This window comes from Oncorhynchus nerka, linkage group LG20, assembly GCF_034236695.1.
Source record: "Oncorhynchus nerka isolate Pitt River linkage group LG20, Oner_Uvic_2.0, whole genome shotgun sequence".
In the NCBI taxonomy this organism is placed as follows: domain Eukaryota; kingdom Metazoa; phylum Chordata; class Actinopteri; order Salmoniformes; family Salmonidae; genus Oncorhynchus; species Oncorhynchus nerka.
This window is the reverse complement of record NC_088415.1, coordinates 59,549,559-59,565,469: the sequence shown is the minus strand read 5'-3', so window position 1 is coordinate 59,565,469 and position 15,911 is coordinate 59,549,559. Positions and strand designations below refer to the sequence as shown.

The following is a 15,911-nucleotide window of genomic DNA, read 5'->3' as shown; positions in this document are numbered from 1 at the left end:
GTTCCCCTTTGGAGCGTAGGGTCCACATCCATAGGAATGCAAGAGAAGGTGGATGGGGAAATGAAAGTAGCCAATTAAACAAATGATCCACAGAGTTCAGAGTTCGTAAGGCAGCTCACTCCATGAAAGTTATTTTTTTATCTCTCTCTCCCTCTACCTCTCTCTCTCTGCCAAACTCTCTCTCCGTTTCTCACTGGGTCTACTGAAGCGGTAAATCTGATTAGTGTTCCCCTCTTTCTCTCTCTCCATCTGCCTCGCTCTCCCTCTCTCTCAGCAAGTTGTTGTTTTCAGGCAGATCGCCTATTATACAAGTCAGTATTTGACGCCCATTTATGTCTGAGGACGTCGGGAGATCATGTGGACAACGGCCACTAGGGGCAACAGTGAGCGCTGCTAGGGCGTGGTGGACGGGGTGGGCATCTGCGTCTGGTTCCAAAGGTTCTAATCCTGCGATAGTTGTTTTTGTTTTAAGCCTATCCCCAACCTTAACCATTCATAGTTGATGCCTTGGAAGGGAGACGTTGTAATTTGAGGTTTGAGAAACTAGTTCTAATTCTGACGTTCGACTGTGAGAGCTAATTGGTTGTTTCGTCTTCCAGCAGTTAATTGTTGCATTTTAATTTGAGCCCGACCGATACGTTTTTTTGTGTCCGGTACCGATTCTGATTTATTGCGGGACAAAATGTACTGATACCGATATATCTGCTGATATACTGTTTTACAGTAGGGAAATGAAAGAGGAAGAGGAGGAGGGGGGGGGGGTGATACTCCAGTGTCAAAGGAAGAGAGGAGGAGTGGAGAACAGGATGAGAGGAGGAAGGGAATAACTGTGTCCTTAAAAGCTGTGGGGTTTGTGTTGAGAGGTGAGGGCTTTCAACTCCTCTATCAGCCCAGAAGAGAAAGGGCTGTTTCTCAAGGTTAGATGCTGCAGTATAGATGTTTGACAAGTTCATGAGAGGAGAATAACCACGTCAAAACATGCCTTTAGAGGGACTGAGGGACAATGTGGGTTCACATTGAACCTCGTTTCCCCTCAGCTTTTCTTTGTGACAAGCCTTGGAGAAAATCTTTACATGTCTTTGGATGGATGGAGGGACAAGGTGATTTTGTGTTGAAGTAAATAACTTCTCAGCTTTTTTTAAATGCCTTAAAGAACAAACAAAAAACATGGTTACGAGGCAACAGTCAGTTGTGTGGGAGGAAGCAGCCAGTTGGTTGTGTGGGAGGAAGCAGCCAGTTGGTTGTGTGAGGAAGCAGCCAGTTGGTTATGTGATGAAGCAGCCAGTTGGTTATGTGATGAAGCAGCCAGTTGGTTGTGTGAGGAAGCAGCCAGTTGGTTGTGTGGGAGGAAGCAGCCAGTTGGTTGTGTGGGAGGAAGCAGCCAGTTGGTTGTGTGGGAGGAAGCAGCCAGTTGGTTGTGTGGGAGGAAGCAGCCAGTTGGTTGTGTGGGAGGAAGCAGCCAGTTGGTTGTGTGAGGAAGCAGCCAGTTGGTTGTGTGAGGAAGCAGCCAGTTGTGTGTGACCGTCGACAAGCCCACCCACACTATTCCCCGCAACACACACATTCACACGCACTCACACATTCACACGCACACACACACATGCACACATACGCACGCACACACACGCACGCACACATTCACACGCACGCACACATTCACACGCACGCACACTCACACACACGCACGCACACATTCACACGCACGCACACATTCACACGCACGCACACACACACACGCACGCACACATACGCACGCACACATTCACATGCACGCACACACACACACACACGCACGCACACATTCACACGCACGCACACATTCGCACGCACACACACGCACGCACGCACACACACATTCACACGCACGCACACATTCACACGCACGCACACATTCACACGCACGCACACACACACACGCACGCACACACACGCACTCACACATTCACATGCACGCACACACACGCACGCACGCACACATACGCACGCACGCACACACACACGCACGCACACATTCACACGCACACACACACACGCACGCACGCACACATTCACATGCACACACACACACACACAGAGACAGACAGCCTTGTCACTCAGCTGCTGCTGTGTTCGTTGACTGTATGTTTGTTTGAGTGGATGTGAGAGACACACAGGATTGATGTGATCTTACAAGCCATCAGGTTGAGCACAGCTTTCTCAAACATGACCTGAAGTGTGCCGGCCCCAAGCAAACGCTGCTGTCACCTCAGCCAACCACGGCTGTCGTCTCCCTGAACAGCCAATGAGAGGTGACAGCTGTGGCATTCCCTAAACAAATCAGCACTGCATTTGGTAACACTCTGCGTAGCCTTCACCAAGACGAGAACTTTAGCGGGGGATGCTAATGCTCCAAATACTGTGTGTGTGTTGGTGTGTGTGTGTATTGGCCTGTGTGTTGACCTGGGTGTTGTTTTGGCATGTGTGTCTGCGAGTGCAGTTTACATGGCTGTGTGTATTTGTGAGTGTTTGTGTCACGATTCAATCCCCAATTCACACTGTAAGTGCGTTGGCATGGCAATGTCCCTTTGTTCTCTCCCTCCCTCCCTCCCTCCCTCCCTCCCTCCCTCCCTCTTCCTCTCCCTCCCTCCCTCCCTCTTCCTCTCCCTCCCTCCCTCCCTCTTCCTCTCTCTTCTCTCTCCTTCGTTCCGTCTCTCCTGTGTGTTTTCCGCATGTCTTTAACCTGTGAACAGTCAAAGGGGACAGAGGGCTCTGTTGAGTTCTCCTCAAACCGTTACCTATTGATTAGCACCCCCAGTAGGAAGGCCATCCATACACATAAAGATCCCAGTAAGAGAGGGCATTAACTGAATGAAATGCAATGCAGCACATACACTGTAAAGCAGTTCAGCTCTATTTTGTTGAAGAGTTGTGTGTAATCACTGGAGGTCAGTTAGTGGGGTGATAGGGTGGAAAGAAGCCAAATGGAGGAGCTGTTCTAGCCTGTTCTAGGACCTGTTCTCCCCAGAGAGAGAGAGAGGACATGTTCTCCCCATAGAGAGAGAGAGAGGGCCTGTTCTCCCCAGAGAGAGAGAGGACATGCTCTCCCCAGAGAGAGAGAGAGAGAGAGAGAGAGGACCTGTTCTCCCCAGAGAGAGAGAGAGAGAGAGAGAGAGAGAGAGAGAGGACCTGTTCTCCCCATAGAGAGAGAGCGAGAGAGAGAGAGAGAGGGCCTGTTCTCCCCATATATAGAGAGAGAGGGCCTGTTCTCCCCAGAGAGAGAGAGAGGACCTGTTCTCCCCAGAGAGAGAGAGAGGGCCTGTTCTCCCCAGAGAGAGAGAGAGAGAGAGAGAGAGACCTGTTCTCCCCAGAGAGAGAGAGAGAGAGAGAAGCAAGGACCTGTTCTCCCCATAGAGAGAGGAGCAAGGACATGTTCTCCCCATAGAGAGAGAGAGAGAGGACCTGTTCTCCCCATAGAGAGAGAGAGAGAGAGAAGCAAGGACATGTTCTCCCCATAGAGAGAGAGAGAAGCAAGGACCTGTTCTCCCCATAGAGAGAGGAGCAAGGACCTGTTCTCCCCATAGAGAGAGAGAGAAGCAAGGACCTGTTCTCCCCATAGAGAGAGGAGCAAGGACCTGTTCTCCCCATAGAGAGAGAGAGAGGGGAGTAAGGACCTGTTCTACCCATAGAGAGAGAGAGAGGACCTGTTCTCCCCATAGAGAGAGGAGCAAAGACCTGTTCTCCCCATAGAGAGAGAGAGAGTGAGGACCTGTTCTCCCCATAGAGAGAGAGAGTGAGGACCTGTTCTCCCCACAGAGAGAGAGAGATGACATGTTCTCCCTAGAGAGAGAGAGAGAGAGGGCCTGTTCTCCCCACAGAGAGAGAGAGGACATGTTCTCCCTAGAGAGAGAGAGAGAGAGAGGGCCTGTTCTCCCCACAGAGAGAGAGAGAGGACATGTTCTCCCTAGAGAGAGAGAGAGAGAAGCAAGGACCTATTCTCCCCAGAGAGAGAGAGAGGACATATTCTCCCCAGAGAGAGAGAGAGGACATATTCTCCCCAGAGAGAGACAGAGAGAGAGGGCCTGTTCTCCCCAGAGAGAGAGAGAGAGGACCTGTTCTCCCCATAGAGAGAGAGAGGAGCAAGGACCTGTTCTCCCCATAGAGAGAGAGAGAGGGGAGAGGACCTGTTCTCCCCAGAGAGAGAGAGAGAGAGAAGCAAGGACCTGTTCTCCCCATAGAGAGAGGAGCAAGGACATGTTCTCCCCATAGAGAGAGAGAGAGGACCTGTTCTCCCCATAGAGAGAGAGAGAGAGAGAGAGAGAAGCAAGGACATGTTCTCCCCATAGAGAGAGAGAGAGAGGACCTGTTCTCCCCAGAGAGAGAGAGAGAGAGAAGCAAGGACATGTTCTCCCCAGAGAGAGAGAGAGAGGGCCTGTTCTCCCCAGAGAGAGAGAGAGAGAGAGGACATGTTCTCCCCAGAGAGAGAGAAGGACATGTTCTCCCCAGAGAGAGAGAGAGAGGACCTGTTCTCCCCAGAGAGAGAGAGAGAGAGAAGCAAGGACCTGTTCTCCCCATAGAGAGAGAGAGGAGCAAGGACCTGTTCTCCCCATAGAGAGAGAGAGAGAGAGAGGAGAGAGGACCTGTTCTCCGCATAGAGAGAGAGAGAGGACCTGTTCTCCCCAGAGAGAGAGAGAGAGAGAAGCAAGGACCTGTTCTCCCCATAGAGAGAGAGGTCCTGTTCTCCCCATAGAGAGAGAGCGAGAGAGGGCCTGTTCTCCCCATAGAGAGAGAGAGAGGACCTGTTCTCCCCATAGAGAGAGCCTGTTCTCCTCATAGAGAGAGAGAGAGAAGCAAGGACCTGTTCTCCTCATAGAGAGAGAGAGAAAAGCAAGGAACTGTTCTCCCCATAGAGAGAGAGAGAGGACATGTTCTCCCCATAGAGAGAGAGAGGAGCAAGGACCTGTTCTCCCCATAGAGAGAGAGAGAGAGAAGCAAGGACCTATTCTCCCCATAGAGAGAGAGGACCTGTTCTCCCCATAGAGAGAGAGAGAGGAGCAAGGACCTGTTCTCCCCATAGAGAGAGAGAGAAGCAAGGACCTGTTCTCCCCATAGAGAGAGAGAGAGAGAGAGAGAAGCAAGGACCTGTTCTCCCCTTAGAGAGAGGAGCAAGGACCTGTTCTCCCCATAGAGAGAGAGGAGAGAAGGACCTGTTCTCCCCATAGAGAGAGAGAGAGAGAAGCAAGGACCTGTTCTCCCCATAGAGAGAGGAGCAAGGACCTGTTCTCCCCATAGAGAGAGGAGCAAGGATCTGTTCTCCCCATAGAGAGAGAGAGGAGCACGGACCTGTTCTCCCCATAGAGAGAGAGAAGCAAGGACCTGTTCTCCCCATAGACAGAGGAGCAAGGACCTGTTCTCCCCATAGAGAGAGAGAGAGAAGCGAGGACCTGTTCTCCCCATAGAGAGAGGAGCAAGGACCTGTTCTCCCCATAGAGAGAGAGAGAGAGAGAGAGGAGCAAGGACCTGTTCTCCCCATAGAGAGAGGAGCAAGGACCTGTTCTCCCCATAGAGAGAGAGAGAGGACCTATTCTCCCGATAGAGAGAGAGAGAGAGAGGAGCAAAGACATGTTCTCCCCATAGAGAGAGAGAGGGCCTGTTCTCCCCATAGAGAGAGAAGCAAGGACCTGTTCTCCCCATAGAGAGAGAGAGGGCCTGTTCTCCCCATAGAGAGAGAAGCAAGGACCTGTTCTCCCCATAGAGAGAGAGAGGGCCTGTTCTCCCCATAGAGAGAGGAGCAAGGACCTGTTCTCCACATAGAGAGAGAGAGAGGACATGTTCTCCCCATAGAGAGAGAGAGAGGAGCAAGGACCTGTTCTCCCCATAGAGAGAGAGAGAAGCAAGGACCTGTTCTCCCCATAGAGAGAGAGAGAGAGGAGCAAGGACCTGTTCTCCTCATGGAGAGAGAGAGAGAGGAACAAGGACCTGTTCTCCCCATGGAGAGAGAGACAGAGGAGCAAGGACCTGTTCTCCCCATAGAGAGAGAGAGAGAGGAGCAAGGACTTGTTCTCCCCATCAAATCAAATCATCAAATCAAATGTATTTATATATCCCTTCGTACATCAGCTGATATCTCAAAGTGCTGTACAGAAACCCAGCCTAAAACCCCAAACAGCAAGCAATTCAGGTGTAGAAGCACAGTGGCTAGGAAAAACTCCCTAGAAAGGCCAAAACCTAGGAAGAAACCTAGAGAGGAATCAGGGGTGGCCAGACCTCTTCTGGCTGTGCCGGGTGGAGATTATAACAGAACATGGCCAAGATGTTCAAATGTACATAAATGACCAGCATGGTCCAATAATAATAAGGCAGAACAGTTGAAACTGGAGCAGCAGCACGGCCAGGTGGACTGGGGACAGCAAGGAGTCATCATGTCAGGTAGTCCTGAGGCAGAGAGAGAGAGAAGCAAGGACCTGTTCTACCCATAGAGAGAGAGAGAGGAGCAAGGACCTGTTCTCCTCATAAAGAGAGAGAGAGGAGCAAGGACCTATTCTCCTCATAAAGAGAGAGAGAGGAGCAAGGACCTGTTCTCCCCATAGAGAGAGAGAGAAGCAAGGACCTGTTCTCCCCATAGAGAGAGGAACAAGGACTTGTGAACTCTCTCTCTCTCTCTCTCTCTCACACACACACACACACACACACACACACACACACACACACACACACACACACACACACACACACACACACACACACACACACACACACACACACACACACACACACACACAGTGTCTCTAGTCTCCAGGGTGAACCACAGTTCTCCAGGCTGTACAACACACAGTGCTTGGTTTGTCAGTAGCTGATTGGGCCATGTTGGGGTATTTTGCATTGCTTTGAATCAGGGATTCCGAGGCAATGTGTGCATTTTTTATGCTTTGTGTTAATTAGTCTTTAGGAATTGTATAGCTCATCTCATACTCCCCTGTCAATGTTTTACTGTAACTGGCAAACTGTATTGGATGGTGGACTGGTTTGTTATAACCTATAACCTTCCTCCCAGTCAGCTAACCAAATGAAACTGTAAACTCTCTCTCCCTCAGACCATATCCAGGAGAGGCTAACAGGTCAGCTAACCCAATGAACAGCAACAGGAAGGAGGACATGGAGATCTCGTCCCACTACCGGCAGCTCCTGCGGGAGCTCAGCGAGCAGCGGCAGCATGGCATCCTGTGTGACGCCTGTGTCATCGTGGAGGGGAAGATCTTCAAGGCCCACAAGAACGTCCTCCTGGGCTCCTCGCGTTACTTCAAGACCCTCTACTGCCAGGTGGGTGTGGGAAATCTGTGGAGATGTTTATGTACGTTGGTGGTGGAGGACTGGAAGTTGGCCTTAATCGCAGATCACAGTTAAGTGCTGCTGTCCCCTTTGCCTGCTCTATATGGGGTTGATTGATTGATTGGTTGCTTGAATGATGGATTACCCTCATTCTATGTTAAGCATATTGAGTTTGTGAGAAGGCACCCCAATGGTGGAACAAGCTTCCCCCTAACGTCGGGACAGTCTTCAACTTACCTCTTTAAAGAGTATCTTAAGTAAACCTCACGGCGCTTGTCTTTTCCTACTAACATTTCACTACTTTATTGAGGGAAAATCTACTTACTGCAACTGTGATGAATGCTCTGGGTAAGAGCGTCTGCTAAATGACTAACATGTAAATGTGAAGGGCTAAACAGTAACGACACCAAACGTACTATTATTCATCATTCAGGTGAAGAAAGGGGCGGAGCCACATCACCAGACGACTGTCACTCACCTGGACATCGTCACGGCGACGGGCTTCAAGGCCATCCTGGACTTCATGTACTCGGCCCACCTGGCGCTGACCAGTAAAAACGTCATTGAGGTGATGTCAGCCGCCAGCTACCTGCAGATGACCGACATCGTCCAGGCCTGTCACGGCTTCATCAGGGCCGCGCTGGACATCAGTCTCCGCTCTGAACTGGCCGACGTCGAGATGGGCGCTGCCGCGGGCGCTGGGATAGGGGGAGGGGGAGGAGGGGTGGCATCAGAAGCCTTGGTGTCTATCATATCAGGACGAAGCTCCTCGCCCTGGCTGGGGAGGCGTACCAGCCCGGCCAACTCCTCTGGGGACTCCGCCATTGCCAGCTGCCACGAGGGTAGTGGCAGTACCTACGGGAAAGAGGACCAGGAACCACCCAAGAGCCACGAGAGCCAAGAGGACGGTGGTCACGACTCCCAGCCCGCCTGGCCACACAGCTACCGCCCCATCACTGTCAAAGAGGAACAAGTCTCACCCTCCTCTGTTTCTCACCCCCGGGATGGACCCAATGTGGGCGCAGGGACACAGGGGGATCAGGGGGGAGGAGGAGAAGGGCCGTGGCAGCCCTCTGGGTCTGGGCGGAGGAAGAACCGGAAGAACAAGGACACGGTCAGACACATTACCCAGCAGGCCGAGGGGGACAGAGACAGCAGGGCGGGGTCGCCGCTGCCCTCCGTGATGGGCGTGACGGGGTGGAGCTACAATGGAAAAGACATCCCAGGTAGGACACTCTTACCCTGGGTACATGGGAGGGTTACAGAGAGAGAGTGATGGAGCTGGTGGTCCCAGGTAGCTGAGCTTCATCCTAGGTACAGGAGAAGGGAGGGCAGCTTGTGCTATATGCTTTGGTTGTATCTACCTAATTCATATTTGGTAACATGATTATCGTATATCATTTTGAAAGGTAAAGCAAAAGGCACATAGAGTTGAAGTCAGAAGTTTACATACACTTAGGTTGGAGTCATTTAAACTTGTTTTCAACCACTCCACAAATGTCTTGTTAACAAACTATAGTTTTGGCAAGTCGGTTAGGACATCTACTTTTTGCACGACACAAGTAATTTTTCCAACAATTGTTAACAGACAGAATATTTCACTGTATCACAATTCCAGTGGGTCAGAAGTTTACATACACTAAGTTGACTGTGCCTTTAAACAGCTTGGAAAATTCCAGATAATTATGTCATGGCTTGAGAAGCTTCTGATAGGCTAATGGACATAATTTGAGTCAATTGGGGGTGTACCTGTGGATGTATTTCAAGACCTATCTTCAAACTCCGTGCCTCTTTGCTTGACATCTGTACAAACAATAGTACGCAAGTATAAACACCATGGGACCACGCAGCCGTCATACCGCTCAGGAAGGAGACTCCTTCTGTCTCCTAGAGATTAACATATTTTGGTGCGAAAAGTGCAAATCAATTCCAGAACAACAGCAAAGGACCTTGTAAAGATGCTGGAGGAAACAGGTAAAAAAGTATCTATATCCACAGTAAAACGACTCCTATATCGACATAACCTGAAAGGCCGCTCAGCAAGGTAGAAGCCACTGCTCCAAAATCGCCCCAAAAAAGCCAGACTACGGTTTGCAACTGCACATGGGGACAAAGATCATACTTTTTAGAGAAATGTGCTCTTGTCTGATGAAGCAAAAATAGAACGGGTTGTTCATAATGACCATCATTATGTCTGGAGGAAAAAGGGGGAGGCTTGCAAGCCGAAGAACATCATCCCAACCGTGAAGCACGGGGGTGGCAGCATCGTGTTGTGGGGGTGCTTTACTGCAGGAGGGACTGGTGCACTTCACAAAATGCACATGACATCATGAGGGAGGAAAATTATGTGGATATATTGTAGCAACATCTCAAAACATCAGTCAGGAAGTTAAAGCTTGATCTCAAATGGGTCTTCCAAATGGACCATGACCCCAAGCATACTTTCAAAGTTGTGGCAAAATGGCTTAAGGACAACAAAGTCAAGGTATTGGAGTGGCCATCACAAAGCCCTGACCTCAATTATATAGAACATTTGTGGGCAGAACTTATAAAGTGTGTGCGACCAAGGAGGCCTACAAACCTGACTCAGTTACACCAGCTCTGTCAGGAGGAATGGGCCCAACTTATTGTGGGAAGCTTGTGGAAGGCTACCCGAAATGTTTCACCCAAGTTAAACAAAGTTATGCAATGCTACCAGTTTTTATTTATTTCACCTATATTTAAATAATGTTTTTTTTTTCACCTTTAGGTAGGCTAGTTGAGACACGTTCTCATTTACAACTGCGACCTGGCCAAGATAAAGCATAGCAGTTTGACACATACAACAACACAGAGTTACACATGGAATAAACAAGCATACAGTCAATAATACAATAGAGAAAAAAATTGAAAAAATATACTAATTGAGTGTATGTAAACTTCTGACCCACTGGGAATGTGATGAAAGAAATTAAAGCTGAAATAAATAATTCTCTCTACTATTATTCTGACATTTCACATTCTTAAAATAAAGTGGTGATCCTAACTGACCTAAGACAGGGAATTTTTTGCGAGGATTAAATATAAGGAATGGTGAAAAACTGAGTTTAAATGTATTTGGCTAAGGTGTATGTAAACGTCCGACCTCAACTGTACAAGATGTTAGACAGTACAGATGAATTGCCTTAGAAAACTCTTCCTAGGAACCTCCTGAGCCTTGGACATTTCGATAACTATGGGAGTGTTTAGATTCCTTTGGAGGGAACATTAAACCATTAGGTGTGTGTCTTTCTCTCCTTTACTGCCATTGGCTGACGTCAGTAGGTACAAGATGTGTGTGTGTGTCTGACACAGGCTGGCTTCGATAGTTACGAGGTGTGTGTGTGTGGATAGGTAGATCATTAAAAGTGAGGGGAAGCTAATCATGGGTGCATTAAGGGAGTTGGCTGTGAAATGGGCACAAGCGTGGTAGCAGCTAAAGAAAACAGGGTAATTGAATTGACCTGGGTCAGCGCATGGATTATCAGCGCGTCCTCGCCATCCAGACTCTGGGGTTTAGGGAAGGACTTCTCTGAAGAGGGAGGAGGGGGAGAGACCAAGAGGAGAAAGACAGGGCTGTGTGGGAGGAGTAGGGGGGAAGGAGAGGAACGGGTGGCAAGTTAGGAGAGAAGAGGGGGGAGGGAAAAGAGAGAGGGAGGGCAGAAGAGAGAAAAAAGTATGGGGCAAGGCAGAATCGGAGACGGGGGAGGGAGAGAGGTGAGAGAGAGGCTAGAAGGAGGAGGGAGAGTGGGGAGAGGCAGGGAAGGGATTGGGAGGGAGGGAGGGAGGAGTGAAGGACGGATCCGTATAAGCTTTTTATTAATTTACCTACTTAACTATAAATTGTCTTGAAGTCCGGGACACATAACCACACACACACACGCACACACTGCACATGCACACGCACACACACACACACACACACACACACACACACACACACACACACACACACACACACACACACACACCTGCACGCACACACACACACACACACACACACACATCCATGCACGCACACACACACACACACACACACACACACACACACACACACGCACACACACACACACACACACACACGCACACGCACACACATACACACACACACACACACACACACACACACACACACACACACACACACACACCACACACACACACACACAGACACGCACACACACACACACACACACACACACAAACAGACACACACAGACACGCACACACACACACACACGCACAGTTTTGTCCAATGCAGAGTAAGGTTGCAGGGTTGGCATTACCCAGGAAGTGTTCCCCCAGCCTTGACTAAAGGTGACAGGAAGTGTCTGTTTGCCGGTAATGTATTTTGGCAGCGTTTGGCACTAGTGCAGCCAAACCCTGGCATTTACCTATCAGTGGTATTTTGCCTTCCATATTTTGTGAAAGGTTTTCGTTAGATCAGGCTGTCAGTAGCTGAATTGCTGTTTTCCCTGGCAGAGCTGGTCTTTGGATGTGTGAGAGTAGTGGTTTAGTTGAAGTCTTGTGTGCAGTAATGGGGTGTTGTCTTTCAGGGGTTGAGAGTATTGGTATTGTGTCGTCTGACCATGGAGTTTTAGCAATATGGGCTGTACAAGAGGAAGGGTTGTGTGTGTAAGGAAGGGGGTTGGGGTTGTACTGGTAGTTTAGAGAGGAATGGTGGGATTCAATAATGGCTGGAACGGAGCGAATGGAATGGTATCGAACACAGAGGAACATTGTGTTTGATACCATTCCACCTATTCCGCTTCAGCCATTCCCACGAGCCCGTCCGCCCCAATTAAGGTGCAACCAAACACCTGTGGCGGGATTAGTAAAAGAGTGTGTGTTTGTGTGTGTGTGGAGACACCATCCAGTCCGGTTGGTTTCTATGACATCCTCTAGTAGTGATAAGAGAGAAAAGGGCACCTCAACTCTGAGAGAAGCTTAATTGCTTCATTCCTTATTGATGGAATAATACCTAAACACTCTCTCTCTCGTCCTCTCTCACTGTCGCTCTCTCTGTCTGTTTCTCTGTCTCTCTCTCCCCCTCTTTGATAATGCCTCTCCATAGACGCTGGCTCTACTACCCCATATAGACTTAGCTGTTTTAAGATGCCTCCTCCGAGTGGATGTTTTAGTGGAGAAGAGATGCTATCAGAGACTTAGAGATAAGGACTGTCTATGTTTATGATGCTTCCAAACAGTATCTACAGTAGCAATGCCATGGGAATATACTAAGCATGTAAGGATTAGTCAAGAAAACCCAACCCGAGGCAACACACTGACTAGGGTCTGGTTTCAATTATGGGATATTTACGTAGTCTTGAAAACCCTACACAACACACTGACTAGGGTCTGGTTTCAATTATGGGATATTTACGTAGTCTTGAAAACCCTACACAACACACTGACTAGGGTCTGGTTTCAATTATGGGATATTTACATAGTCTTGAAAACCCTAGACAACACAATGACTATAGGGTCTGGTTTCAATTATGGGATATTTACATAGTCTTGAAAACCCTAGACAACACAATGACTATAGGGTCTGGTTTCAATTATGGGATATTTACATAGTCTTGAATACACTAGACAACACAATGACTATAGGGTCTGGTTTCAATTACGGGATATTTACATAGTCTTGAAAACCCTAGACAACACACTCTAGGGTCTGGTTTCAATTATGGGATATTTACATAGTCTTGAAAACCCTATGTAACACAGTGACTAGGGTCTGTTTTTTTAAATATCCCATAATTGAAACCAGACCCTATAGTCACTGTGTTGACTTAAACAGCTGGGAGAAATAGGATTTGGTTTCCTTAGATTCCCTTCACTTGCAAACATCTGCTGTGGGCTTGATATCATTATCGTGGCCAGTGAGCAGCGAACTGAATTCTCTGTGTGTGTGGGTGCGTGTGTATGTGCGCATCCGAATGTGTGTGTGCGTGTTTGTGTGTTTTTGAACCCATTTGTGTGTGTGACGTTTCAAATCACATTTCATTCATTATATGGATTTATTCGGTCTTTGTTGGTTTATATACAGTAGACATGTAGGATCATTTTGAATAGGGTATGTGGTTGTATACAGTAGACATGTAGGATCATTTTGAATAGGGTATGTGGTTGTATGCAGTAGACATGTAGGATCATTTTGAATAGGGTATGTGGTTGTATGCAGCAGACATGTAGGATCATTTTGAATAGGGTATGTGTTTGTATACAGTAGACATGTAGGATCATTTTGAATAGGGTATTTGGTTGTATACAGTAGACATGTAGGATCATTTTGAATAGGGTATGTGGTTGTATGCAGCAGACATGTAGGATCATTTTGAATAGGGTATGTGTTTGTATACAGTAGACATGTAGGATCATTTTGAATAGGGTATTTGGTTGTATACAGTAGACATGTAGGATCATTTTGAATAGGGTATGTGGTTGTATACAGTAGACATGTAGGATCATTTTGAATAGGGTATGTGGTTGTATACAGTAGACATGTAGGATCATTTTGAATAGGGTATGTGGTTGTATACAGTAGACATGTAGGATCATTTTGAATAGGGTATGTGGTTGTATACAGTAGACATGTAGGATCATTTTGAATAGGGTATGTGGTTGTATACAGTAGACATGTAGGATCATTTTGAATAGGGTATGTGTTCCATGTTCAATCCTTTGTTTGAAAATTGTGCTTAATAATAGTATTTGATAGGGACAGTATTTAGAAATACAATATATAAATAAGACATGCAATTATATGTCACAATTCGCTACCAAATCACACTTTAATGCAACTGGATTACTTCATATGACTCAAGCGAGGTACTCATTCTTAGGAACTATTTGATTTCTGTGTTACTTCTCTTCTGTCTCTCTCTTCCTGTTAGCTTTGTTTAGGGGGTAAACATATGCTAAATACAGTTGCTGTTTGGCCTAATAAAAATAACTGGTGAGTTTTGAGGGTTTTTTCCATCTGTGAAAAACCCACATTGTGACCTTTTGGTTTGGCTAGGGGGATTTTGGAAATTCTTAGGAGATGGACAGTGTGATGTGTACACACACACACCAGCACGCACGCACGCACGCGCACACACACTCACACACACACACACACACACACACACACACACTGCTTAGAACATCTGCTCATGTAGATGTGGGCAGATAAGCGAAACAGGGTTTTCTCTCCAGCCCTAATTTATCGATTACACACAGTGTTTGATGAGGGTGTGAAATCCCACCAATCTATGTGAACTTCTCTCACGCTTTCTGCTATCTACTGGGGCTTCACAGTCTACCCAACAGCTACAACCACACCACTGGAGGCTGCTGAGGGGAGGACGGCTCATAAGAATGGCTGGAATGGAGAAAATGGAATGACATCAAACACATGCTTTTCTTGTGTCTGATTCCATTCACTCCATTCCAACCATTCACTCCATTCCAACCATTATACACCATTCCAACCATTCACTCCATTCCAACCATTCACTCCATTCCAACCATTATACAACATTCCAACCATTCACTCCATTCCAACCATTATACACCATTCCAAACATTCACTCCATTCCAACCATTATACACCATTCCAACCATTCACTCCATTCCAACCATTATACACCATTCTAACCATTCACTCCATTCCAACCATTATACACCATTCTAACCATTCACTCCATTGCAACCATTATACACCATTCCAACCATTATACACCATTCCAACCATTATACACCATTCCAACCATTCACTCCATTCCAACCATTCACTCCATTCCAACCATTATACGCCATTCCAAACATTCACTCCATTCCAACCATTATACACCATTCCAACCATTCCAACCATTATACACCATTCCAACCATTCACTCCATTCCAGACATTATTATGAGCCGTCCTCCCCTCAGCAGCCTCCACTGAACCACACACACACACACACACACACACACACTGTAAGGACCTTACACATACAGTACTGTATAAACAAAGTATTTCTTTATGCTGTTTCTATGCAGATTATATGTTACCCATAGGTCCGCAACGCTCTCTTAGACTAGGCCTAGTGTGTTGGTCACCTTATAAACCATGTTAGAAAATGATTTTTATTAAATACAATCCCTTTATTGTTGTTCGCCGAGTACCAAACAGGCATTCTGCTCTGTGTGTGTTTGGGCCCGCATGACTATTCAACTCTCATCATTCTGACAATTCCCATGGGGCCTTCCACACTCACCTGGGGTAGCCAGGCCTCTTTAAAACTGCCCGCACTTCATCACTTCTTTGTCGACATTCTCTCTTGTTGGCTTTTTCCTTCCTTCCTTCTCCCCAAGTCTCCACAGTCTAAAGGTGAACGCCTGAAATAATGAATCAGCTCCCCCTTTCACCCCTTTCTGCTCTGTACTCCAGTTAAGACGCTCCCCATAGTATTTGCACTTCATTAAACTTGAAATAGGTTTAATATTTAAAAACCCTGAACAGATTTCAACCCCCTCACCCCTCTCGCACCTCTCTGGTTTTCTATCCCTCCTCTTCTCCCCGTTTAATAATCTACTCTATATATTTCTCTTCCTCCT

At 47.4% G+C, this 15,911-nt stretch overlaps 1 protein-coding gene across 3 annotated transcripts in view; it reads left to right on the top strand.

Annotated features, from left to right (window-relative positions):
* The window catches only part of LOC115126386 (zinc finger and BTB domain-containing protein 46-like), a 217,077-nt gene that overhangs the window by 126,190 nt on the left and 74,976 nt on the right, over nt 1–15,911 (top strand). For all 3 annotated transcript variants that reach the window (XM_065005659.1, XM_065005660.1, XM_065005658.1), the window contains exons 2-3: nt 7,071–7,296; nt 7,739–8,531. In XM_065005659.1, the coding sequence (XP_064861731.1) occupies nt 7,108–7,296; nt 7,739–8,531 (982 nt within the window). In that variant the 5' untranslated portion in view covers nt 7,071–7,107. The remainder of the gene's footprint in view (nt 1–7,070; nt 7,297–7,738; nt 8,532–15,911) is intronic.